The sequence below is a fragment of the Centrocercus urophasianus genome, unplaced genomic scaffold, assembly GCF_019232065.1.
Source record: "Centrocercus urophasianus isolate 14NV4802_14NV808 unplaced genomic scaffold, USGS_Curo_1.0 seq_43, whole genome shotgun sequence".
NCBI classification, from domain to species: Eukaryota; Metazoa; Chordata; class Aves; order Galliformes; family Phasianidae; genus Centrocercus; species Centrocercus urophasianus.
Window position 1 is genome coordinate 40,723 of NW_024885011.1, and position 26,349 is coordinate 67,071.

A 26,349-nucleotide genomic window follows, 5' to 3' on the forward strand; every position below is an offset into this window, starting at 1 on the left:
GTATAGAGCTGCTACCTGTAACACTGCCCTGCCCTGGAGGATTGAGGGTGGGAGGGTTCAGGAGGTATCCAGGCACAGACCTGTGTGCACGAAGAGAACCAAGGCTGTTTAGAATGACAGACTTCTTGTGCTGTTAAAAAACATGTGGTGCAAAACCCACCTGGAATCTTTTCTGTTCCTCTCAGGTCCTCTCCCTGCCCTGGCTTCTCTCCAGCCCTTCCTGACTCAGACCTCCAGAGCCAAGTTAAAATGGTTTGTGTTCTGTCTCTGAACCTTTATTACTATGGAATATCCAAAACAACAAAACCAACAACACAGTTACAAAAGGGGTTCACGGAGAAATGTGAAGCAGCCTGTGTTTGAAATGCTCTGTGTCACTGCACTGAGTCAAATATAAAACAATACATATTTATACACATATAAAATATAAAAGAATGATACATTAGAAATGTATAAACGGGAGGCTACGGAGGCCTTGGTGGTATTTACAGAGAGATGATGGTGGAGGGCATGGAAGTAGGCAATGTCCATTTAACTGAGTTTTAAACATGTCTCTGAAAGTCTCTGCAGACAGAGAAGCTTAGAGCCAGGCTTAGCCCTACTGGAAATGGTTGGAGGCTTTTGGGGAACTGATGGGCTGGAGAAAGCCAGAGCCCACAGCTGGATCGGCCATGGGCAGAGGCAGGTGGCAAGCAGAGGCTGTCCTCACTGCTGCCCAGAGCCATCAGCCACGTTAGTGCAGCTGCGCCTTCCCAGCTTGAACAGAAGGTCAGGCCTGTCTCCAGAAGGGAACAAAATAAAATAATGAATTCAATAGAGAGAAGTTCTACGTTCACTTCAGTAACAGATCTTCCAGCTGGCTCTGGCCCAGCAGTGCAAGGCCCCACCCCGCTGGCAGTTTTCAAGTAGAGGCAATGAGGTGGGATACTCGGCTGAGCTCTGTTGGGTCAAATGTGCTGGTTGGTAGAGAAGTCCCAGTAAGTGCTGACTGCAGCTCCTTATAGCTCCTTGAGGATGACCTGGATCTTGTCCTCCGCTTCTACCATGTCAAGGAGAAAGGCCATGTGGTTGCTGTAGTGCTGGATGATGTTGTTGTCCATGTTGACCAGGATCCTACAGGACAGGTAGAGCAGCCAGGTCAGACAGTGCGTTCCAAGGCTTGAGGTGCTGCTTAACCCGGAGAGTTTGACCATATGCTCTGGGTCCCCACTTGTAATTGCACCACAGACAAAGTCTCATGGCACAGGGCAGCCCTCTCCAAGCAGATTTTATGTTAAAAATGGCCCATGCTGCTCCATTACTTATCAGTTCTGTGTTACCACAGCATGGAGGAGAAACTTCTGCTTCTCCCCTCCCCACCTTGCAGCTGCCCACAAGCCTCACTTTAGCTCTGGGAGCAAACAGGTCCTGTGGGGGATCGAGTCACAGTGACACCAAATGAGCTGGAAGATCACATCCAGGGAGCTTTAGGACCTTCTCATCTCATGAAATCAGAACCTGAATGAAGAAGCAGAGCTTTGGACCAATCCTCAGCTTCCCCTGGCTTCTGCTCCCGTGTTTTTATGTGGAGCACCACTTTGCTGGCTGTGCTAGTAAGAATGTAGGACTGTATAAGGCAGGACCCAGCATTGGCCTTTCTTTTCTACCAGTCTCTCCCCGTGCTCAAAACTGGGATCAGGGCCAGTAAAAACAATGAGTTCATTTCCCAGGCAGTCACTAGTGCTTGCAAAGCCTGATCTTATATCACTTGCTCTGCAAGAAAGACTCTGGACTTAGCTTTATGGAAATAACTTGGGAATTTATGAGCCCTTCTCTTTCCAACAGCTGGAGGGAGAACTCACTGCCAGAGAGGCGGATAGTCCTGGAGTTGTTCTTCAGTCCAGAAAACATCTCTTAATATAGCACCGGGCCCTACATCTAGCCTGCTGCCTTCCACAGAAGATTCAGCAGCTGGTCCTCTGCTCATGCAAGCCAACATCACTCCATCTCAGCCACATATGTGGTCCATGTTGACTAGTCAATAATAAAGATCACTGTGGAATCATTTGAGAAACCATTTTATATTTACTGCACACTTCTGTCCATGCCCTGAGAAGCTGTGCTGGTCCCCCAGTAACACCTGACAAGTGTCCGCTGTGGGACCTGCAGCACTGCACTTGGGCTGCATGAGAGCCCGTGTGTGCAGGAGGGTCTGATCCACCTCCTAAAGTCAGAGTGGAACTTCCTGCTGACCTCCTTGGTCTGGGGATAAGATGGGGAAGTCGGAAATGAGCACTCCTCTTTTAGAGCTCTTCAGTTCTCTACTGGGGCTTTTACTTAATGGGTACGATCTCACTCAGGGACACTCAGGTGTTCGGTTCAAAGAGGCAAAGATTTATACATCTCTGATGACAGTAAGATACGTACTCTAAACCCCCTGCCTTTCAGACTGAGACATAAGGAGTCAGCCATTAACTCCCCCAACATTCCTCCGTCCATCTGCCTTTCCTTGGAAGCCTTTACACTACATACAAATATAATACAAACAACCACTATCCCAAATCTTTAAAGCCCTCAAGGATCTGAGTTTTATATGGTCCAAGTAGTGCAGACCTCACATGGCTTTCCTTTTTACTGTCTTGTTGAAATGCTATTTCAGCCTATGGCAGCGTACCAAAGAGAATCGGGTTGTAGAAGTACAGCATAAAAGCAGATGAGAGATTAGCTTACCCTCTTTTGCATTTTTTGTAGACTTTATAAATGCTTTCTTCAGGCAGCCCATATTTTTCTGAAATCTGCAAGAGAAAACACAGCAATTCTTGGTACTTGTAAAATGAAATTCCTATGATAAACATCAAAGAAAACACTGAGCCAAAGGTATTCGGCAGTAAAGGATTACCCCTCCCTTTTTACTGAAGAAAAAATGGCTGAAGCAATGGTTTGAACAGGACAATTTGAGCATGGTTCTGTCTGGTGCTGGGCTGACGGGAGCCATGCAACTTTCTCCCAGCTGTTTTCAGTAGCTGCTTTTGTCTGTCTGCGGTGAAGTAATTAGGGATGGAAAAGATGGCAAAGAATCTTCTGAATCCTCTGACTCATCTGTGCTGACGTTTCTCAGACTCTATTTTTAAAAGTTTGTAAAAACCAACAAAGCCTGAAGTGCAGTTGTAAAGCTATCCCCAGTCCAGGATATTGTTTGTTTTCTGCCTAGCAAGCCCCGGAGAGAGGTAGGATATCAGGGACGCTGCTGATGGTCACTGCAGAAATACAGCTGTGTGCTCCTCAAACACTGCACAGGGAATTTCAGCACAAGGCCAGGGCTGCCTTCACACTGCACATATGTAGCCAGCATGAGAAAGGAGCTTTACAATAGAATTTGCTGTCACAAGATGACACTTACATGATGCTCTGAACAGAACACAGAATCATAGAACCACTGAATTGGAGGGGATCCTTAGAGGCCATCTGGTCTCACTCCCTGCAATGAACAGGGACGCCCCCAGCTCCATCAGTGCTCAGAGCCCCATCCATCTTGCCATATGGTGTGTTCTTCCTCACTGTGGCACTGTGGCATAACAAGCATTTCTGGGTAGACTTCACCTGTCCTCACAGTTTCCGTTTCCATTCTCAAAAGAAAGCAGACACGAGATATAAACAGCCTTATATCCACTTTCCTATATGCGAAGTGCCAGCACCCTATGATCTGTGGTTTGTTCATATGCCGCCATTTTTGGGAAACACTCACAGCCATTCTGAGGCCCTGGAGATCCGGTGTCTTCAACATGAGAGCATCAAACACTTCCTCTGATTCCCTCCTCACATACAACAGCACTGAAATGAATGAAGCACAGCACTGAGTCAGGGCTCTTCGCAGAGCAGCGTGGCCTCACATGCTTCAAGATCCAGAGCTACCTTAGTCCATAGAAACATCACATCCAAGAAGAGTTCCCACTCCAAGGCTTACCTCTCTGAGGATCTTCTTCCTTGGTTTGCTTTGGAGGCACTGGGTCAAATTCATCTGTGAGTGAGGCCCCGCTCCGCTTTAGGGGCAGCCTGAGAAAGAGGAACACGGTACTCTCAAGAGGACAGAACAATATAGCAAACAAAACAGTGGCAGCAGTTTGACTTTTGACTGAAAAACTGATTATCCCAATAAACACCCAGCAAACAAATATTGGTTCTGTAATTACAGCCACAGAGTATCTCCAGATCTGCAACTTCCTGCCTAATGCATATGGGACATTGGTGAATGTGGGCAGTGGTTTTGGTACCATGTAATTAAAAAAGCGTTTTCTGTCTCCATGTCCTCATTGCTCTGTTGGTATCAGTAGACACTGGATCAAGCCAGGGGGTAAATCCTGGCTTTTCCCCACACTAAGCTCATTACAAGCGTGATTTCTACTTCATTCCAGTTTCTTTTATAGCAGTGAAAAGATGATGAGAACACTTAAGTGATCATTCTGTGAATTATTTTTTGCCTCTTTTCAAATTTGGTCTCAGTAAGAGCAGTGGCCAGATACCTGGAGAGGGGCTCACTGATAGGGAGGAAAGAAGTGTCCTCTTAGTATCTTCTAAGCCAAACTTTAACATATACTTTGACACTCAAGGCTTCAGGGAGACATCATGCTTTTATTTTACATCTACAGATATGTACTACAGATATTAATCTGCCATGATGTGCCCAAAGAAATAGAACAGCTGATGGATGGAAAATACAGACTGCTGCATTCTTACCTGTTTGCAGAGTTGGGAACAGCAGGAGTAAGAGCCTTGAAACAAAAAGGAAACATCAATCATTTAGTTTGTGGTGTTGGGAAACAACAAAGCTGGCGGGGAACACAAGGGCACATTCTTAATGTAATTCCTTCTCCCAGTCCATCCATTTTTCCTTAAGAACACAATTAAACTCTATAGGCATCTTGGATTAAATGAAAACTGACATAAAGAACTCCCTAGACTCCCCTCCTCTGCCTAGAAGAGGCCTGAACGCATATCTGACTACACCAAAAAGCAGCTCAAATCCCATAACCTGCTTGGGATCAAGCACCAACGCCTTTCTCAGCGAGGTCTTTAGTTGCAACTACATTCTTCCAGTACCTGTTTTGCTGTGATGCATCAGTACAGCAGCCACTACAGTGCTGTCACAGGTGGCTTTTCTCCCTTCTTTTGATAAACCAACAGCTGTTTCATGAGGAAATGGTGATGAGCTCTGAAGGAGGCTGTGTCTAGGATGTCTCAGGCTCAAGGGCAGATAGAAGGGCAGAGGAGCAGTGAGAGATGTCTCCTGCACAGGGACAGATGTGGCTGTATTTTTCTACAGTTTACTTTCTGCCAATATTTCTCCCACCACTCTCATCCTCTGTGGCTCCAGATGAAACGTGTAAACCACAGGACTATCTGCAAGGAACACAGAAAAGTCATCCTGCCCATCACTGCTGCATGGCATCTAGGCTACTCCTGACAGCTGCATCTTCAAGTTCACCACATTTCCACAGAGGAGCTGTGGTTTGGTTTTCTTTTTTGACATAACACAAGTCATGCTGGGGGGTCTGATCAGGTTGGAAATGATGGGTGTGATGAGAGCAACAGGTTGGCTGTTCTGCAAAGGGACTTACCGTGCCACATCTCTGCTGGTTTGAAAAATGGAGGTTGGGGATGAACAGGACTGGCTGGGTTTCGAGGTCAGTCTCTGGCCTCAGGAACGTGATCTCATTCCCTCTGAAGCCAGACAGCACACAGCCTTTCAGACCTACAGATGGAAAGTGCAGCTCACTTCAGTCCAAGCACTTAAGAGGTGACTACATGTGAGTGGGAAAGTGCCTGCTCAACATCACTCAACAGAATTATTAGAAAATGGATGGATCCCAAGAGACCCAAGTCTTCAGGGCCTGCTTACTACCATCTCCTCCAGGACTATTCTCTTGCATGATCCCATGGCAATTCAGAAGGGTTGGTAAGTATCAGTAATGAGCTTTGAGAGTCTTGGCAGGAGGAGACCTGACTGACAAGTTGTTTCTGAATGGGGCTGATTCCATCAGACATGGCAATACTCAGGGCCAGATCTCGTGGAAGTTAACAGACAGGCCACCACAGATTAGGTGACAAACATCGCACTAACCATTGTTATTGGAGTCCAGGCATTTTCCTTTCCTTCTGAACTGTTTCCGTTCATCATCCCTCATTTTCCTCTCTGCTCCCTGTGGGAAACGTGAGGCAAAAATTAGGGCACTGACAGCTTTAACGTAATGTTGGGAGTAGAGGGTTTACTGACAAGAACTTGAAGGTGAATCACAGAACGGCTGAGGCTGGAGGGGAACCTCAAAGCCCATCCGGTTCCAAGCCCTGTCATGGGCTGGGTGCCCCCACCAACTCAGGTTGCCCAGGGCCCCATCCCACCTGGCCTGGGGCACCTCCAGGGATTGGGGCACCCACAGCTCTGGGCATCGGTGCCAGTGCCTTGCCACCCTAAAGGCAGCCTTTGTTAAAAGTGATCATCTCAGAGACCTCCTAAAGGCCATCTGAAAAAAAAAAGAAAAAAAAAAAAAAAAAAAAAAAAAAAAAGAGAACTGAACTTTCTCATATTTATAATTCTTATTATTTTTTTTATATCTTTTTAGAAACAAAAAATGCAGACAAAAATAGCCGTTAGAAATGTTTCAGTGGAAGGATGTCTGAGGCTGGGGAAGAACCTCAGAGGAAATTCTCATCTCTTCTACTATTTAAAAACTTGTCAGAATAGGAGAATCAATTAAAAAGGCAAAAGGCTCATGCAGGCCTGAAATGGAGAAAACTTTCTTAGGACTCTGTTCTACAAAGGTCCTGGTGGTGCAGACACATCCTGGCTGCCTTGTCTTGCTCAACCAAGCATGCTGAGCCATCAGTGCTCCAGTACACTGCCTGCTGCACTGTTTGGCCTCTCACAACTTCTCTTTTCCACCTCCTGGAGTTTAATGTTTCTCTCAACCAAGCTGGCGGAAGAGCAGTTTTGTACCTTATCACAGAATATCTTGATCTGGCAGACAGCGCGGTGCACCAGCTGGTTGGTCCCATTGCCATAGTCATAAGTGTCGATCTGGAGGTTCAGCGGGACACCTTTCACTCCTTTCTGAGAGGAGAAGTCGGTGCTCAGGCAATTCACCCCAATAAACACCTGCAAATAGGAACAGAAATGGCTACAGCTTGTTGGCACTGAAAACATCCTCAAACATCCATCAGAAGTTCGATGGAATAAAAGGAGCTCACAAGACATACCTCAACGTTCCCGGCCTTGGCTGTACTAATAGGTTGTGGTTCCCCACCTGAGCACAGCTGTGGGTTGTTTCTAACTACACGCTCCCCCATCACCCACAGCAGCAATCCAGAGAAAGAGTTTTGCACAAGCAGCTCATAAATCCCCAGCTGTCTCCTGCTCTCTGTTGGGTCATCCACTCCCATCAGTTTAGGAATCATAAAATCCTTAGAGTTGAAAGGGACCACTGAAGGCCACTTAGTCCAACTCCCCCACAATGAACAGGGACACCACAGCTAGATCTGGTTGCCTAGGGCCTTATCCAGCCCTGCCTTGACAGTCTTCAGGGACAGGGCATCAACCACATCACTAGGCAACCTATTCCACTGCCTCACCACTCTCACTGTAAAATATCTTTTCCTTATATCTAACCTAAATGTAACCTCTTTGAACTTAAAACCTTTTCCCCCTTGTTCTGTCAGCACAGATCCTCCTAAAGAGTCTGTCCCCTTCTTTCAAACCAGAAAGAAACTCTGGCTGGGGACATTCTTGCTGATATTTCTGCTCTTTCAGCTGAACAAGTGACTTTCAGATGGCAGTACCCCAGAGGAAGGGAGAAGGTCTAGGCTTCATCTTTCAAGAATCAAGAATCACTATTGTTGGCTAAACAAATACTCCTCTGCTGGTCTCCCTGGTCACTACTATGGAGTCAGTTACCTCCAAGTGGGAACTTATGAAGAAAAGCTGTATGCAGGTAATCCATGTTATATCTCCAAATTATAAACTCATTTGTGTGACTCTGAAATTTCCACCGGACTCCCTGGGAACAGATTTGCAGCTGCTGAAGCTCATATAGCTCCCTCCGCAGAGTGTTGGCTGAGGATTTCAGCCTTGAAATCTAGCATCAGATCTACTCACTATCTACAGACAGAAAAGAAACCACTTATCTGTGAAATTTAGTTGCAAGAAAAGAACAGGTGCAATGGAAGGCCCAGACACTGGACGCCCTCACACTGTGGCTCCCAGAGGAACTCTCTGAAGTCTCACTCCTACTAGCCCCAGGCGAGTGCATGTACAGAGTTTCTGCTGAGAGTTAAATCCAGTTTTGCTGAGGTGCCCCTGAGGGCTTGCCACATACCTGACATATTTCCATTTCTGACAACTTTGCCTTGAAGACATTTGTTAACCTCTTGGGTTGTAAAAGAGTAAGGTCGCCTTTGGGCTAAAAGAAGGGCTTAATGAGATTCCAAAGCAAACCAGAATTCTCCCAAGATACCAGTTTCAGGGAGACAGAATTTATGTTCTTTTTTTTTTTTTTCCTTAGGTCTTTCATCTTTTTTTATATGCTCCTTTCAATCTGCACCGGAAAGCAAAGCATTAACAAGAGACGAAGAGATGCAGAAGAGACAGCAGAGCTCTTTCTCTTTGTAGGAAAGATGTTGATATAAGCTTTGCAGATTTTAAGGTCAAAAGGGATTTTGTGACCTGCTTGGCTACCTTCCACATCACTCAACTCAGAAAAGGGTGGTCAGTCACTTCTGCACCAAAACTCCACCTTGGAAGAGTTCCCTGACCTTTGTTCCCTGAGCTGCAGTTTATTTAAATAGGCTTCAGCCACATGTGAGTAGAGCCCTGATCACTGCTGGCTGCAAAGGGCTTTTTTCAGGAGTCATCCATCAGCACTAAGAAAACATCTCTGAGCCAGTCTCAGGTGTAGCCAGAATGTTTATTAGCTAATGGCAATGCTTAAACACACAGAGAAGCACTGTGTCCTTCCCTGCAGTCCTAGCAGACAAACACAACCTGAGGCCACTGGAATAGCACTGTTTGAAATTGAAACTTTCTCTGTCTTCCAGAGAACCAGAGAGTGGACGGACATGGCGGTGCTGTTTGAGAGGCCTAGGGCTTCCCATTTCCCCTCCATAAGCAGATTGTACCTTTGCTTCTTCATGGATATTCCACACAAAGGACAGCGCGTTGTAGGCCAATTCCTCAATGTTCTGAACTGTGTTGAAGTTCTCCTTACAGTCAGCTGAAACACAATGAAGAAGCAGTTTATACTCTACCTGCCGAACTGTTCACATTCCCTGGGCTTTCCAACCCCTGAAAGACTTCCTCTCACTGGCTGACCACTGCTTAAACCTTAGCATGCATCTGTAAAGCCAGGAATGACCCAATGTCCTAGCTGGCAACTGCTGTATGTGCAGTGATTTTATACAATGTATATTGGTTCTAAATTCAAACAACCACGTGTCCTGCTCTGAGCCATGACATGTTCCAGAAGATGCTACTCCTAACCCTACCTCTGCCCCTACCCTTTGGCCCAGCACAATGAGCTACAGACCCTGTGTGCTAGCAGTGGAAAAGGACAAGCAGCATCAAAGCCTTTCCTAACTTGGATTCCTAGATTCCAAGAGGCCATAGGTCACATCTCTAAGAGCCAAAAGAGTTCAGCAGTTTCTGCTCCTCAGACTGAGGCTCTTCGTTGGTATATTTTGAGCTCCTTGTGCATATCCCAACACTTGGCAAACAACATCTTAAATGCTGGAGGACCATTCAGACAGAAAAGATCTGAAGCCAGCAGATCAGCCTGCTCCCCTCTGCTTCCCCCAGGCCAGAGTTTTGAGCTGCAACAGTGTTATTGTGTATTGGAAATGCAGTAAACTGATGATAGAAGCTGTCAACCCAAGCCATTACCACAGCCATGCTCATACCAACGTCAATGACTCTCTGCTTGGCTGTGGGCTGGCGAGAATGCCAGTGCTTCCAGAACTTGAGCTGCTCTGTCGGGATCTTCTCGTTGTCAAAAACAATCATCACAACACTCTGTAACACAGTGAGAATATCCCATATCAGTACACAGTGCAGGCTCATGCTCGGTGCCCTCACTGCCCTTTCCATCTGGTGCATCCATGCACGGGGCAAGAGCAAGGGCAGCTTAACATCATTGTTAATGTTACATTGCTGGGGAAACTAAGGCAGACAGGGAAGGGACTTGACCACGACCCTGCAGACATGCAACCACAGAGCCAGAAGCAGAACCAAGGTGCCCTGCATGTCCCCTACTTGCACTATCCATGTGTTTCCACTGACACCAAGGCATCCTGCACTGGAGAGTTGTTAGCAGTGCGGCAATAAGTATTAGGCTGTGACATTCTAGAAGGTCTCTCGAGACATTCTCAGTTTCAGGAATCCTGTAAGCTTTGAGTTGTCCAAAATCTAGCTCCTAGACACAAGTCAGGGTTGGAGGACTACGTTTCTTTGGTGGAAGCTCAAGTTCAGCCATAGCCTTGGGGGTGACTGAGGCCTGGTCACACACACCAGAAGCAAGACTGAGCACTTCCCTGCAGCTCTGGTCTTTCTACCAGGCCCCTCAGCCAACCAGCAGCTGGGGGGGCATTTTATGCATCCCAAACTCAACTGCAAAAAGTTTCAGCTGGCACTTTACATGAAGGCTGTTGCTGTGCATCAGAGGATTAGCCTGCTATGACTGAATCCATTCCATTCATCACTTTAAGTCAACAAGAGCCACAAAGCCATTACTCTTTATGTTCAGCTGCTTTCCCAGGCCAGTACAATTGCTGGATGCCTGACTATAGCACATGTCAGCAAAATTGTCAGCTTGTCTCTTACCTTCACTTTATTTGAGGACAAGTGTAAACATTTGCTGTCTCCAGCTGTCCGCAGCGTGATGGGGTAGAACTGTCCTTTGTTGAGGTAGGCCATGGGAGAGTCCCCAGATTTTATATGAATGGCTTTGGGCGACCCCAGAGTATATTCAAAGTCACTTGTATTGAACAAAGAGAGAATGATGAATAAGTACATGCTGCTGTTTCACTTCAAAAGCAAAACAAGGCATGCCTCCATCCTTACAGGTGACAGACACTGCACACACAAGTCTCTACCCTATTCCCATCTCACATCGAATCATAGAGCCCTTAGAGGGTCAGCTAGCCCAACTCCTTTGCCATGAACATTCTCCTACGCTGTGGCCAAGCACCTTGAAGCACAGCACATACTGATTCTCCCAACACCCTGAGGAACAGCACTTTTCCAATAGCCACATTTTACCATTTGTTATATCTTCTTCAAAAAAGAAAAATAACATACATTGCTTTGACCCATCTTTTTGTGTGGATGGCTACAGAAACAGCACACAGTCAAAAGCCTGAACCCAAACAAACCAAAACAGGCACTGCCAATGACACTTTCAAAACATCCTAAACTCAGATTCCTGTCGCCAAATTGTCTCCTGTCACCTGTAAACTTGGATAATCCAAGAGGACTGTGTCCTAAGGGGTCTGTAGAAACGGGAGGACTTGCAGGATGGGGATATCTCCAACTCCTGTTTAGTCACCTGCTCTTTTTCCTGCCCCGCCTTCCTGTGATGCCATCTCTGAAGACAGACTCAGCAGCTTCTCTTCTTTAGAGCCAGGAGAGCCTTCAGTGTGGGGACAGACAGCAAGCAGAAAGCCTCTGATTCATAAATGCGAGCTGCTGTCTGTCATAAAACTCCCACAGCTGATAGCTGAGTCATAGAGTCAGGTGACTCAGGAGGCAAATGAAAGGTGGGAAGTGAGATAATGCCTACTTGGAGGTTTGGTGCAATATCAAGAGCAGGAAAGCTCTCTGAGGGAAGGATGGGAAATGGAGAAATCTCCCATGTTTTAGGAATGAGAGGCAATAACATTACAGCAAAAGCCTTCCAACACTAATCTTTACTTCAAACACCAAACACTAAAATTCATAACTCCTCTGCATCTAAAAAATCAAAGAAGAGCAATTTGCTTTTGAGATACAACCTCTCTGCAAAAGATCTTGGAGTTTTCTGTGGCTGCTGCCAAGGCCAGTACTGGGACGGGGAGAGGGCTGCAGCCATTCCCTAGGAAAGGTACACAGCCAAGAGCACTGGAAACACAGAGTGTGGACTGATAATTACCTCTTAACATCACCTGTAGAATAACTCTCAGAGCAGGGTGGCTCTGGCTGGGGCTTGAGGATATCACTGAAGAGTAGTGACTATGGAAAAGTGGAAATGAAACAGCCACATTTAGAATCTTTCACCGCTTTGTCTGTTCACCTTCTCCCACTCATTACAACAGAGGCCTCATTTCAAAGCCTTCTAAAACTAACGTAACACCCCCAGTAATTCAGTGGAAATGCCACCAAGCTTTTAATGCACAAGCAAAGCTCCCCCTGACTCCAGCACGAGGAAATCCCAAATTATAGACATTCTTGTGTGGTACCCCAGCACTGCCAGTGTGTAACCCACTGTATCTCTGACCTCCTGAGGATCCTCTTTGAAAGTGCTGTCTGGCTGCCACCTCTGCTGTGGTGTGGCCACGGGGTTGGTCTCGAAGAGGGAGTTCAATGAGCTATTGTCGTACAAGTCTCCTGGAGGGAGCATGTAGGTATTTGGGGTGGCATCCAGTTTGCTGGTTCCTGGTGGAAGCATGGCTGGCTTGTGAGGTGTAGGGATGCCTTCAAGACTTAAACCATTCTTCTTCTGTGGTTCACAATATTCTTGGGTCATGGAAGTGTTTTCAGACAAGAGCTTCATGAGATGGGCTGAGCCGTCAAAGGACATGATATCTGAGTCATACTCCATTCCGTGACACTGCCTGGTGGAGAAAGGGGTCCATCTCAAACTAGAGAAGAGGGTGGACCACCCCAGCAAGTTGTTACACCAAGGTGCAGATGTGCTGGTACACAGCTGAGGAGCAAGCTGCACAGTCTAGCTGCTGAGCCAGCTATGTACATCTGCTTGGTACGGGAATCTGACAGGGCCAAGGGTGATCTCCACTCACTCAAACACCTTGCAGTGTGAGCCAGAGGTGCTCTGCAGGTAAGAGCTGATCGCACAGGATCAGAGAATATGGTTTAGACTTGGTTGGGAGCTGCAGGTCCAGAGCCTATATCCACCATTTCTTGTTATGGGCTATTAAATGTTTAAAGCAGTAGGGAATATGAAAAAGAGAACTGCTATATGGACAAAAATGCATTCCCGTCCCACTCAACAAATCATCCTTCAGTGCAGCATTCCAAGAACTGGTCCCCTCTGCTGGAAGAGGCAGTTTGTTAACCCCGTCACCATGCTCAAAAAAAAAAAACCCACAAACCAGCCCCCACACCTTTTGGGAGATAGAGCTGAATGGATAGCTCCCACCCGCTCTGCTTCAAGACTTTCACTTTTTGGTATGTGCTGGAATCTGTGTAGTTAATAAATATACTGCTGTTATAAATACGGTCCAGAAGTCTTTCAGAGAGAAGAAAATAACTTACTAATGAAGAAGGAATGGAGGACCATTTAAGAGGCTTATTCTGTTGAGGATTTAAAAATAGACAACCAGAAAAGGTTGCCAAAGTACACAGCACCCAGGAAGAGGAACTGAATTCATAGTGGTGAATGAGCTATTAATTTCATAGTTAATTATCTGAAAACCTCAAAGGACAAATGGGATTCACCGGAAGAGAATGCTGGGAGACTGCAAGCAGTTGGAAAAGAAATCCTTATGAGCCTGGTGGAGAGGACTTCACCATTACCTTCCCTCAGTGCCTATCCGATTGGCACGACATAGGAAATAAAGATAAAATCTTCAGCTACTGCACATTAGTGCAACTCCTTCTGAACACAGTGAGATGGATCCTCAGTAGTGTAAATGGGTGTAGCTCGATGTATACCTGCTTGGGATTTGGCCTAAAGAATTTTAATACATGTCTCAGGGTTAATAACCTCCACTGTTGCTGGTAATAACACTCTGCTTTGATGTTTATTTTATGCAAGTGAGGAGACCTATCATGCATGCAAGCAGCTGCAGGGAAATGAGACAGCTAGGGAGAGCAAAAATGAAGCTCACCTCTTTCCTAGTTCATTACGTCCCATCATACCCGATGGAAGAATCCTCTTCTCCTTTGGGACCTAGAACAAGGCAGAACAAAGAGTTAGTTTGTTGTTAGATTTTATTCATGGAAAGCAAAGGCAAATTCCACCCTGTCTGCGTGGCACAGATGAAAAATCAGGTGAATAATAAATAATAAGTATAAATAAGTATAAATAAATAAGTAAATAATAAACACAGGGTGAGGATGCAGAAGACCCAGACCCTCCTTCTGGTTCTGGCATAGATTGCCAAGGTAACCTGAGGCTACCCAGCACACAAAACAACTCTGAAAAGCACCCAGGTGAATGGGAACATCAGTTTATTGGTTCCATTCAGGTGTAAATCCTATCTGCATTTCATGCAACCCCAGCCTAAAGCACTGCTGGAAGTGAGAAAGCTGGAGAGTCTGCAAGGCACCTGGCTGTTTCAGCTTTGTGTCTCTCAAAGCATCCCCACTTCTTATCAGAAAGCTGTTATATACAAAGAACCCCATCCTGAGACCCAAGACACTCATGTTCAGTTTTCCACTCTGTTCCGGCTTTGTAGAATTATGTAGAATGATATCAGTTTACTTCTGTGACTGGGGTCAATAGTGGTCCTCTATTGCTGGGTGTTTCCTAAGGATCACTGCACAACCGACAGAGAGCTTGGGGAGGTTCCCTCAGAGGGCTCAGCATGTTTTACCTTCACACTTGTCCTGAGTGACTGACTTCCCCAGGAAACCCAGCCCCAGTAGTAACGTACCATATAGTAGTCATAGAGGAGGCTCAGGGCAGCCACGCTGTCATCATCTCCATTCACCCTCATCATTGCCTTAGTTGCTGCAGTCAGGGGGTTCTCCAGGTAGGTTTTCCAGGCTTCATCTTCATTAGTGTAGGAGAACTTCTGGAAGTTCATGGTGTCATTCTTCATCAGACGCACAGATCTAAAACTGAGCCAGACAGAGGGAGAAGGGGATGAAGGATATGGATTTTTCACAGTAACTTCCATGCCACCCAGCTGGAGTCATGAAGGGCTTGTGAAAGGCACTGCTGCAATGGAGGAAGGCCACCTTCCTGGTCCTCAGCTCCCAGTCTGGGACCCAAAACCCAAGATCTCAAAAGCAGGCCAGGGTCACGCTGGGGGCTGCATAGAGGGGCAGGATTTTCTGTCATTTGTAGGCGATTTCTCTTTGAGGGAAGCAGACAGGCCAATCTCAGCACACTCCCTTCCCCTAAGAAATAAATACCTGTCAGAGCTGAGGCTCGTGGGACTACACGCGCTGAGAAATAATGCACCAGAATACTGTCCCTCCTGTTCTCTTCTGGCACTTTCTCCAGGTCTCTCTATCTGATGTTAACGAGCTGCCAGACACATAGTTATCCAAACACTGGTCACCCTTCCTTCTCCTCCAGCAAATCCTACATGCATACCCCCTGAGGCTCTGCACTGTGGGCTCACCCCACTCGGGGCGGATGAGTCAGTGGCTTCACACTGTCACATCCACGCAGATATGCTGTTGCTGCAACAGCTCATGGTATTCCCCATAAGAAAACACAACCTCTGTGTCCAAACTTACATTGGTTCCCAGCCTCTCCCACAGCAGCACAAGAGGCCAACAGTTGCCCCATTGTCCTCGCGCAGCAGAGAGCCTGCTATGGGCACTGCTAACAGCCTAGCACCCAGTCCCCACTGTTGTCAGTGCCCCCATGGAGGCACGGCAGCAGCTCCTAGTTACGGACAGCCCCCAGCACTGCTGTAAGGATATGCTGAGCTCACTCCTCTTCCTCATGCGCCAGGACAAGACACCAGCAGAGGTTTTAACCCATGCATGAAATCTCACCAGGTGCTCTGTGAGTTCTGTTGTTTTTAGCGTTTCTCACGCAGCCTTCCCTCCTGTCAGTGCCACTGCCATCTCCAAGGCGAGCAATAGGCATGACTCAGATTTCATCGGGTTGGCTTGGCGATAGGCAGACGGTCCTGTCTGGGCAGGACTGCTCACCCGCTCCCAATCCTATCTTCTCAAGGAAGAATAGGCAGTGACAACACACTCTCAGGGTAAGACGCAGCTCCTGTTGCTGGTAATCAACACAGATAAACACACCATGGGAGGATGTAGCAACAAAGCACCCAGGAGCTTAAAAAAAGAAAAGATATCACAAGGAAGAATGCTTCAGAGCATTATTCTCCCTCACCTAAGCCCTCAACCAGGCCACTGTTGGTCGTGAAGATCTATGAGCCACTGTGAGCTCTTGAGCACCTTCCCATACCGTGGGGGAGATGCAGATGGGGCAAAGGCAGGAGCTCCTAACTGCTCACAGCTGTGTCCAGTTTATGAAGAATTAAGTTTGACAGGTGCCCCAGGAGCCTACATCTCGTGTCCACATGTGGCTCTGTTTTGCTGGCCAGCCCAGCCATGATGTTCACAGCATCACCACCCCAGCACGTGCCTGCCCCATCATGGGCTCCATCCCATCTTTTTGCAAGCACTCTGCTCTGACCTGAAGGCTAACAAGGTGAGCCCAAACCTGCAGAAAGAGGGTGATCCAAGGAGATAAGTAGATATGATAACAGGTTTGAGCCACCTCTTTGGCACCAGGTGCATCTCAATCCATGCAACTGCAACATACAGTCATGTCAACATGTTCTACACCTACCTCCAACCCAGCATTAGCAATCTCTGTGAAGTAGAGATCTGGAAAGAAACATCCAAATCCAGATCCAAAAACATATGAACTTTACTTTCATCACTCTCCATGATGCCTCTTCTGTGTGGCTATGTCAAGTTTATCCACAGCAAACTGTCTGCTCTGTTGAACAAAATGATCTTTCCTTTGCAGGCACTTGCCATGGTGCAGAGGCTCAGACAAAACGGGGATCAGTCAGTAGAACATAGACCCATGGGGCCAGAGCTCTCCTTTCCTGGGAGCCTTGGGATCATGTGCAAAGCAGATTTGGGAAGGGAGCAGTCTGTTTCCAAACAGCTCCCAAGTTTGACGCAAGGTGATACCAGCCCTTTTTCCCTGCTCCATCCTATTCCATCTGTTTTTCCAACTTATCTGCCCAGCCTACCATAACAGAGGCCTCCTGATTATGAAAAAACGCTCAGGGTTACGCTGAAACAGAAGAATGTAACCAGAGGATTTGGGTGGGGAGATCAGTCCTGAAGGAAAGAAGCACTCATACTCCTTTCACTTTTTCTTGGTTTTAGTGGATGATTTGCTGGCCTTTAAGCTTTGTGTTGCTCATCTTTGTTCTTGCCCCTCTAACTGCAACCCAAACATAAGCAGTGCCAGATACTCTGCAGAAACATCAAATTGTCCATGGCAACCAGCAGCAGAACTCAGAGCAGCACAGCAAAGCCCGCAGCTTACAGCACTGCAGAGACACTGCTGGTTCTTAGCCCCGGTTTAGTGCATTGTGCTCACCTCCCTGCTGGGATAGCCCCAGTGTTCCCCAGGGCCCCGTATGAACACATGGGAATGGACCAACACCACACTTAAGAGCAGGGCAAAAAAAGGAGCGCTCAGCATAATGGCTGCATCAGAGCAGAAGTTTTATCCATATCTCAGGCCCTCCTGCAAAGGAAGGACAGCATCCCCATGTCTAAACCCAAACTTCTGAGCAACATTCTAAATTTTACCCTATCTTTGCCAGTTTAATAAATAAGCACATCTGAAAACACTCTGCTCAGAGCCATCCTCAGCTCTGTTGTCTCCCCCAGAACTGGGCTGTGCATGAGGCAGGCTGACCCTTGCACCAAGCAAAGATCCCACACTGTTCTTTACACTGTGTGTGGAAACCACCAAGCAGATGCACACTGCCTGAGATGAAGAGGGAAAAGGCTGTTGTAAGCATGTTTGACAAATGACTCCTGTTCCCCACAGACTTGATCCTGCTCAGTGAGCACAAATGAACAGAACTAGGCCCAAATCTCTGCTCCCAGCTGCCCTGGACCATTCCACATTGGGGACACCGCTGGCACCCTGCTGTACTTAACATCATCCCAGAGGCATCCACCTATACAGCCATATTTCACAAACAGTAGCACCTTTCAAACAGCACCTTTCCTGCCTAACATAACAGATTACAGCACAGAGTTTCTTGGCAACTCAGGAATTACAGCTGCTTTTCCCCAAATCTGCATGTGATATCATGTGCTTCAGCCCTGGGTTTCAGGGTGATCTGCCTTCAAAGGCTGGATATTAGAAAACCTTCTACCAAAGAGTGGTTGGACAATGGCACAGGCTGCCCAGGGAGGCTGTGGGGTCACCAAGGAGTGTTCAAGAACCATGGAGATGTGGCACTTGGAGCCATAGTCAGTGAGCAGCATTGGTGGTACATGGACCATTGAACTGGATGATCTTAGAGGTCTTTTCCAACCTTAATGATTCTGTGAATGCACAGCACAGCAGGCCCTGAACCAGTGTCCCTGGCAGCATCTGCCATTCACCAGCACATCTGAAGCACTTCCCACTCATATTTGCATGGCAGACAGATCAGGACACACCTCATGTATGTGTTCAGAACACAAACCATCCTCTCCACCAACACACATAGTTCATTTATTTTCTACTGCTCTCCAGGTAATTAGTTTTTAACATAATAAATATTTGTGGGTTACGAGGTTCCCAACAGAACAGAGGCTGTTTCTACTCACAGTTCCATTCTTCCCTCATCACATCCCCCAGAGAGTCGTGCAGTCAAACACTAGGAGATGGGGCTGTCTCCTCCTTATGTTGTTTCATCTACTTCTCAGTGCTCATTTACAAATGCCATAAGAGCAGAGGTGGCTGTTAATCTCACGGAAGGTTTGCTCTGTCAGGTACATAGCCAGGTCAGCGCTGGAGCCACAGAACCACTCCCCCACGCCACGATGAATTTCAAGAAATGCTCTGCCCTACAAGTGATTCAGGTTGTATATTAGGAAAAGTTTCTTTTCTGAAAGGATGCTCAGGAGCTAGAATGAGTTGCCTGGGGAGATGGTTGAGTCATCACGCCTGGAGGTGTTCAAGAAATGTTTAGATGTACTGAGGGACATGGTTTAGTGGGGAAATCTTGGTAGTAGGTGGACGATTGGACTGGATGATGTTGGAGATCTTCTCCAACCTTGGTGATTCTATATAATTCTGTGATACAAGTATGAATCATCCCATCCTGGGTGTAAGCCTGTTAAACAATGCATTTCTTGAGAGAAAGCATTCCAGCTCAGATGCTCGGTAAAGACAAAAAAAAAAAAAAAAAAAAAAGAAACAAAACTTTGGCACCAGGAGTCAAGTGTGCTGGTAAGCAACTCCTGCTCTTTGTCTTTGAATGCTAAAGATTATAAACACTGCAGGGACAAAGAAGTACTCTGGGATCAGGTGCCTCACACCCCGCTACTCTCACCCATAACCACAGCCACCAGCCAGAACAGCAGCACCGGGAAGGACAACAACAAACATCAGTGCCACCACACTCCCTCATCTCCTGAGCCTCCGAAACTTGCATATTGGCAATAGAGTTCCAGCCAGAACACAATCATACTCTACTCCACTCACTGTAGTGCTCACAGTGCAGCGCGACCCCAACAGAACAGTTTACATCAACCAACAATTCCAGTGCCAGACTGAAATGGAGAGAGCAAACTCCCATCACTGTAACTTGTATCCATCAGTTGAAACTGTGATTCAAAACAGAGACACAATGTAAATGTTGACTTATGTCTGCTTTGAGTCTCCAGTTTATTTGGGGGGGAGGAGAGGGGGGTTGGTTACTCTTTCATTTTGAATTGCATAGCAGTTATTGCATCTTTAATTTGCAAATCCCTACTCATACAACTTATAAAAAAAACAACACATCCAATGCACATTTGCCGTGGAAGTGTACTTTGCTTCAGTGCAGTTATCCCTTGTGTGCTTTGCTGCCAGCATTTCATAAAAGGGCTTTAACTTTTCATTCACTAGGAGCATAACTCAAGTTTTAATAACACGCCTTATGCATGACAAAAATTTGCTTCTGGCAATCATGGTTTCGACCACAAAACCACAACTGGGAGTAACTCCTGGTTAACTCCTTCAAGCCCACGCACTGCAGCACTAGACACAAGTTCAATACAGGCGACAATGGAAATTATCAGTCAGAATATTTTAGAATAGGCAAAACATCTCATTCTCTCATGTCATGCTAGCATCTTCCCAGGCCTTTCTGTGAAATTAAAGTCACAAAGACAAAGATAATAGAATCACAGAATCACTGAGGTTGTGGGGAACCCCAAAGCCCATCCAGCTCCCATGGGCTCACCATGGGCTGCTTGCCCCCACCAGATCAGGCTGCCCAGGGCTCCATCCACCTTGGCCTCAGGCACCTCCAGGGTGGGTGGGATCCTGGGCAGCCTGATCTGGTGGTTAGCAGCCCTGCCCATGGCTGGGAGAGATGGCTCACTGCCAATTTTATGGCAGCAGCAGTGCACAGGACTACAGCAGGTACCTCACAGCTCTGCTTGGCATGTTCCACAGCTTGGATCCATCCTGGGATCTATTCTGCTATCTGTCCTGCTGTGCTCAGCCTCATGTGAGGGCTGCATTACAACACCTTATCTGTGAGAGGCACACAGACACCCACCGTTGCCCTTCCTGAACCTTAGCTGCAGTCCCAACAGCCTGTTCCTCACTGGGGTCTGCACACCTGCCCCCAGGAAACGCTCTCTCCAGCTGCGGGCTGGGGACCTCTAAAGGGAGATTTTCACAGAGATCTGCAAAGGTGTCCCTGGGTTCAACCTACAGGAGCCTTTCACCTGCGTTTCACTATGCTATCTGAGAGAAGATAGCAGCAACCTTTGTGTGTTATCAGTCCTTGGAACTGAATGACAAAGGGATGCTGCCCCTGCCAGCCCCCCCCTTCCCAAGTGAAAGGCCCAGGGTTAACAGTCCGTTAGAAAAAGGAGTCAAGCAACCATGTAATTCATGGGTCACATCATGCCCTGCTCCATAATTACTGATACATCAATCTCAGTCTGCAATGTGCTCATGCACTCAGGATTACTACACGGCCTGACTTGAAGCCCCAACACAGTGACTGCAGATCACCTGAAGAGTTCAGAAGGTGAAAATTTGTCGCTGATTCTTAACTGACCCCTGAGTGTAAGGATCCCAGTATTTACATTAACCAACAATTAGCTCTGCACATTTTCAGGGCTCTTAATTAGGAAGAAATCAGTCGTCACAATGCCTCTGTCAGGTCTGTAAAAACACACACCCCTGTGCATTTCTTTCAAAACAACCTTCTCAAGTGCCATATCTGTACACAGATACATCCCTGTCTGTGCATATACTGTAAATATATCTTGTTGTACCTATATTTCTAGATACGTTTTATTACACATACGTATTTCACACACGGCCACACATCTGGGCAGCTTGGGAAAGCTGCATCAACAACAGCATTCACTGATTTTCTTCATCATTTTCCAGCATCGATTCACGTCACACTGATGTCACACTCCTTAGCTTTGTTACAGAGGTGTGGGATGCAGGGGGGCAATACACAGCCATCAGCATCCGCAGCCACACACATGGAGGACAGGGAGTTATAGGGCATCAACAAAAAGTGCATTTTCTTGTTTTAAAAAAAATACTTGTCAAAACGAGTTTGTACAGTCAACTACAGTTATTTGATGGAATAATGTGAAGCCATATACCTTAGCATGCTGTCCCACCCCCAAAAAAATAAAGTAAAAAAAAGAAAAACAGAGAAACTCATCAAAAATTGTTAAATAATTTATACATTTTTTTTTTTAAAAAAAAAAAAAAAAAAAAAAAAAAAAAAAGCACAAAACAACACCCGGAAAAGCACGGGATGGCTGCAGATTGTGTTAGATGGCAGATTTCCCCTAGATAGACCTGATGTGTCACATTTTATCCCAGGGGAAAAAAAATAAATAAACCAGGTTTGGGACTTAAAAACCTGCTAAATAACACAAGTGGAGTGGAACCTCTGCCGGGCAGCAGCAGGTGGGGGGGAGTAGAACATCCCACAGACATCCAATCCTCCATGCTGCTGGAGGGGATTCCCTCAGAGCTCCCTGAGACCTGCAGTCCTTCAATCAGCCCCCAAAAAGACGCTCAGCCCCATATTCAGGGGGGCCAGAATGACAAAAACACTCTACTTACTCGAGTTCATTGGACATCTTTCCTTGTGTTCCCAAATCCTTGCCAACGGTAAAACCCCCAATGACTTCTTTCGTCTAGGACCTGCTGCACACAGACATTGCCTGCGAAGTGTTTGATTTATGTTGAGGTTTTGCAGGCAGGCATGTTGCTGACAGCAGCCCCGGGTCGGCGCCCATTGGCTGCCGGCACAGGTGCGGTGGGACAGGTACACCCAGACAGGTGCAGCTGTAACCCTGTGTGCGCCGGCACGGCAGTTCAGGAGGAGGAGGGAGAAGCCCTGGGGGCAGACGGGGCGATAAAGAAAGGAGTGGGTTTGGTTATTCATCTCCGTGATAATTAGTTTCAGTTTGGCGGACATGTTCCATGTACTGCAGTGCCAAGAAGCTGTCATTTTTATGGATCTAGTTGATTTCTCTTCTTTACAGATAAACATACGGACAAAAAATGCATACACATATATACACAGGAATAAATCAGGGAAGAAGAAAACATCTTCATTTTGTCTCGTTCCTAAATGGTATTTGCACTTACAGACCTCTCCTTCCTTTTCTCTCCTTCCCTGAGCTGCTCCCTCCAGGAAGTCTATGCAGGTTGGTGTGCTTTCATCTTAAAACAGCAATTTATAGGAACCCAACTGCAAGATGCCACAACATGCAATGAGGACCTTGACTCAGAATATCTCTACCATTACACTGAGTGCGTAAAGACTGGGATGTGGGATAACTCCTCTGTATGGCCTACACAGCTCTGCCACACTCCTCTGCAGGAATACCACCCGGGCAATGACTCTAGAGCAATTCACCTGCAAAGGGCGAGTAGGTTTATGCAATAGAACAAAACTCATCATGGATTCAAGCACTCCTGTTGGATGGTTTCTGTCATCCGTGTTGCAATGAGAGGCAAAGGATGGGCTCGGTGACTCATGTTGACTGGATTTGAAAGGCAGGAGAGGATTTTATGAGACAAGTTGGTGCAAGCCTTAAGACAAAGGGAAAAAGAAAGGCTTCCACCACTCTATACCATGCCCCCATCACACCGTCTCACTGAATCTGCCCGATTCAGTGCCCTGCACCAGCAGATGGATACAAAAGGGGAGAGGGCTGCTGAACTCTCAGCCTGGTGGCCAGTGGCCTTCCCAGCCCACTCAAGCAGGCAAAGGGCATGTCCACACAGGCAGATGTGGAAACAGCACATTACTTGAGTACAACACCCTTTAAACACAGCTACACAGCACATGGCCATGTGCTGGGTCTGGCCCTGGATCAGGAGCCAGAATGCAGTCACAACCTGTCCTCTGGGAGTGAAACCAAGGGCCTGGAGAGCACCTACTACCAGAGCTGGGGACAGGGGAGGAGGGCAATGTTCAAAAATCAGTGGAGTGAAGGCTGGAATCAGAATTAATGCCACAACAGGGGTCATACCACGTGAGCACAAAAAAAGGAGAGAATACGCACACCCTTTCCAGCCAAAGAAAAACATAGAACTTAGGCAGTGGTAGTCTTAAGTGATCAATACTCTGATTATACCTCCAAATTAAGGAATCCTTGCCCAGGGCATGGCAACCAGAGTGGGAGCACTGGGAACTTGCCCTTCACTGGGGTCCAGCCAGAGGGAAAGTCCCCTCTCTAGGCAGTGCAGCAGGGAGGTGCATCCCTTCAGGGCATTTCCAATCCTTTCTGAATTTTAGAGAGACTTACTAGATTACAGCAACAAAAGTGAAGGAGGGAAAACTAGCAGAGCCTGGCCATGCTGGTGAATAGAAGGGCACAGGATTCTGACCTTCCTAAGAAAAAGCTAAGCTGAAGAGAGGAAGAAATGCAGGTGACAAAGCTGACATGCTTTCTCTTAGAGAAAGGCTCCCCAGCACCTCTATGGATAGGTCCAATCTCCCCCTCTGGATGGAAAGGTTCTGATGTCCAGACTCCACTGATGGCGTAATAGTGGGGTTGATGTTGTCTGCTGCTCTGTGACAGGGGATAGCTAGGGAAGTTCGCAAACAGTCCCATTCCCTCCACAATTCATGTGTGCCTACTGCAGCACCGAGGAACCCCACAGCCTTCAAGAGTTACAGGGCCTCATTAAAACTGCTCACATCAGAAAACAGCCCTTTAGTGACAGCATGTATGGCCTTGCACATGTCCTTATGGAAGCACTGGTGGGCTCTGCTCTCCCTGGTACCTTTCTGGGGCCGAATAAATCCTAGCTTCCCACAGCGAGGATCCTCCAAGCTGTAATGATGCCAGAGGACCAGGACTCTTCTGCACACTCCAGGGGATGTGGGGACCACCACCCTCACCCTGCCACATCCCTTCTCCAAGGTATCTCTGTCTTTTTTCTAATAATGAAAGTTTCATTGTGCCCACGAGGCCTTTGGGCCCAAATACCCTGACAATGCTTTAGACTATGATTTTAGTATTTTTAATTATTATTTTTTCTCTTTTTTTTTTTTGTCTACACTCCACCCTCCAAGAGTATCTGGTGAGAGGGTGGGATAGAAGAAAAAGACCAAGAGATGCATTCCCTGTGCACAGAACCCTCCTACTTCCCTTCCACTCCCCTGTTAAATATACCTTGAAACAAAAGCTCTTTATTATACTCTAAAAATAAAGCATGCAGCAGTCAAGACAAACTGCAAGGTTTAAAAGACAGGGCCAAATTCTGCTCACAGCTACACCCTCTCTAAGGCAACAGGGTTGCATTTGTGTTTGGATTGTTAAACCCTCTTTAAACATCCAGGGGCAAACTGTGATTAGCTACATTTCGTTACCAGTAGATCAGCATGTGACTAAGGACAATATCACTCACTGGCCCCCAGTACTCACCCCCCAGTGACACTGCTGCCCTGTGACCTGGCCACCCTAGTGCTGCCACTTCACCCTCAGCCACCGATCTGGCACTTCAAACCCCCTGTTCCCAGCTCTGCTTCTTTTCCATGTAACCTGAAAGTAACTTCAAAGCAAGGTTTCTCACAGAGTTACAGAAGCACAGCACGGCTGGGTTGGAGGTGACTCCAAAGCCCCTCCAGCCCCACCCTCACTATAGGCTGGCTGTCTCCACCAGCTTAGGCTGCCCACGCATGGCCTCGGGCACCTCCAGGGATGGGGCACCCAGAGATCTGGGGCAGGAGTGCCAGCACTTAACTGCCTTCTGGGGAGAGAATTTCCACCTGACATCCAACCTGCATCTCCCCTCCTTTAGGTTAAAGCTATCCCTCCTTGCCCTGTCACTGTTTGCCCTGTAAAAAAGTCACACTCCCTCCTGTTCTAAGCTCCCTGTAGGTACTGGAGTCCTTTAGCACACAGGGCTTTCCACCTGAGAGCTGTCAAACATCCCTCCTCATTGCCCTGCAGTGTGCCAGGTATTTCAGCTGTGCTCAACCAAGGGTTATCAACACACTTCAGCAATTAATACACAGTAAGTGGAAGCAGCCTGAAGCGGGTTAAAACAAGTTGCTCTGCAAAGGGAGATGTGGCTGCTTCAGGTGCTTTTCAGTATTTAATTAAAAAAAAAAAAAAAAAAAAAAACCGCTTGCAACACACACAAATTTTAAGAAACTTTTGAAACCCAAAGCAGGCACTGCTACTCAGTGACACCCCCACCTCCAAGAGCCCTTTCCTTGGAGGCAGAACAAAAGCTGAATGGGCACCACGCACAACACAACAGCAGCCACAAAGAATCACTGTTGTGCTACTGTAATAGCAGTAATGCGGAAAAGAAAAAAGAAGAATTTGCTCTGAAGTGAGCAAGAGACATGGACCCCACAGTAACCCTCCGCAGCGGCTATCCTAAGCCAGTGCCTGGGGGGCTGCAGGGTCTACCGGTCCCGGTACCACTAAGCAGCCCAAACCAATGCTAAACCATCCTTTTAGCAGAGCTGGGCCTGTTTATTATTACCTTTTGTAGCCCACAGGGCTATAGGAAAATTCCCGTCATCTTTATCTAGTTCTACCTGTTCTTACACAGTAACAAGTTGGGGTTGCAAACAACTGATTCAACCAACAGTCCTTGGGGCAGCACCTTCAGCTGAAAAGAACAAACACAGCCCACAGCCTCAGCTTCTCTCTGTGGAAGGAACTTCACTTTCTCACTAACTAGAAGGATTGGAGTGCTTGGGAAATTTCCAAAATGGACC

At 47.0% G+C, this 26,349-nt stretch overlaps 1 protein-coding gene across 1 annotated transcript; it reads right to left on the minus strand.

The window, feature by feature from the left end:
* Nucleotides 1-358: 358 nt before the first annotated feature.
* Nucleotides 359-22,234, minus strand: GRHL3 (grainyhead like transcription factor 3). Its single transcript, XM_042834033.1, has 16 exons — nucleotides 22,218-22,234; nucleotides 14,833-15,019; nucleotides 14,065-14,126; nucleotides 12,492-12,828; nucleotides 12,147-12,226; nucleotides 10,841-10,994; nucleotides 9,922-10,033; nucleotides 9,145-9,239; nucleotides 6,971-7,129; nucleotides 6,098-6,176; nucleotides 5,595-5,728; nucleotides 4,714-4,748; nucleotides 3,944-4,032; nucleotides 3,725-3,810; nucleotides 2,710-2,774; nucleotides 359-1,113 (listed from the first exon to the last, which is right to left on the minus strand). The coding sequence occupies exons 1-16, from the start codon at nucleotides 22,232-22,234 to the stop codon at nucleotides 999-1,001; spliced, it is 1,806 nt and encodes a 601-aa protein (XP_042689967.1). The 3' UTR covers nucleotides 359-998.
* Between the last annotated feature and the right edge of the window lie 4,115 nt (nucleotides 22,235-26,349).

Bases quoted from the DNA above. Each gene is read 5' to 3' on its own strand.
- GRHL3 (XM_042834033.1), bottom strand. The intron at 12,227-12,491 runs GTCAGAGATACA...ACTTTTCCATAG, and splicing joins TCAAAGAGGATCCTCAGGAG to TCACTACTCTTCAGTGATAT. The intron at 5,729-6,097 runs GTTAGTGCGATG...TTCCATCTGTAG, and splicing joins CCTGGACTCCAATAACAATG to GTCTGAAAGGCTGTGTGCTG.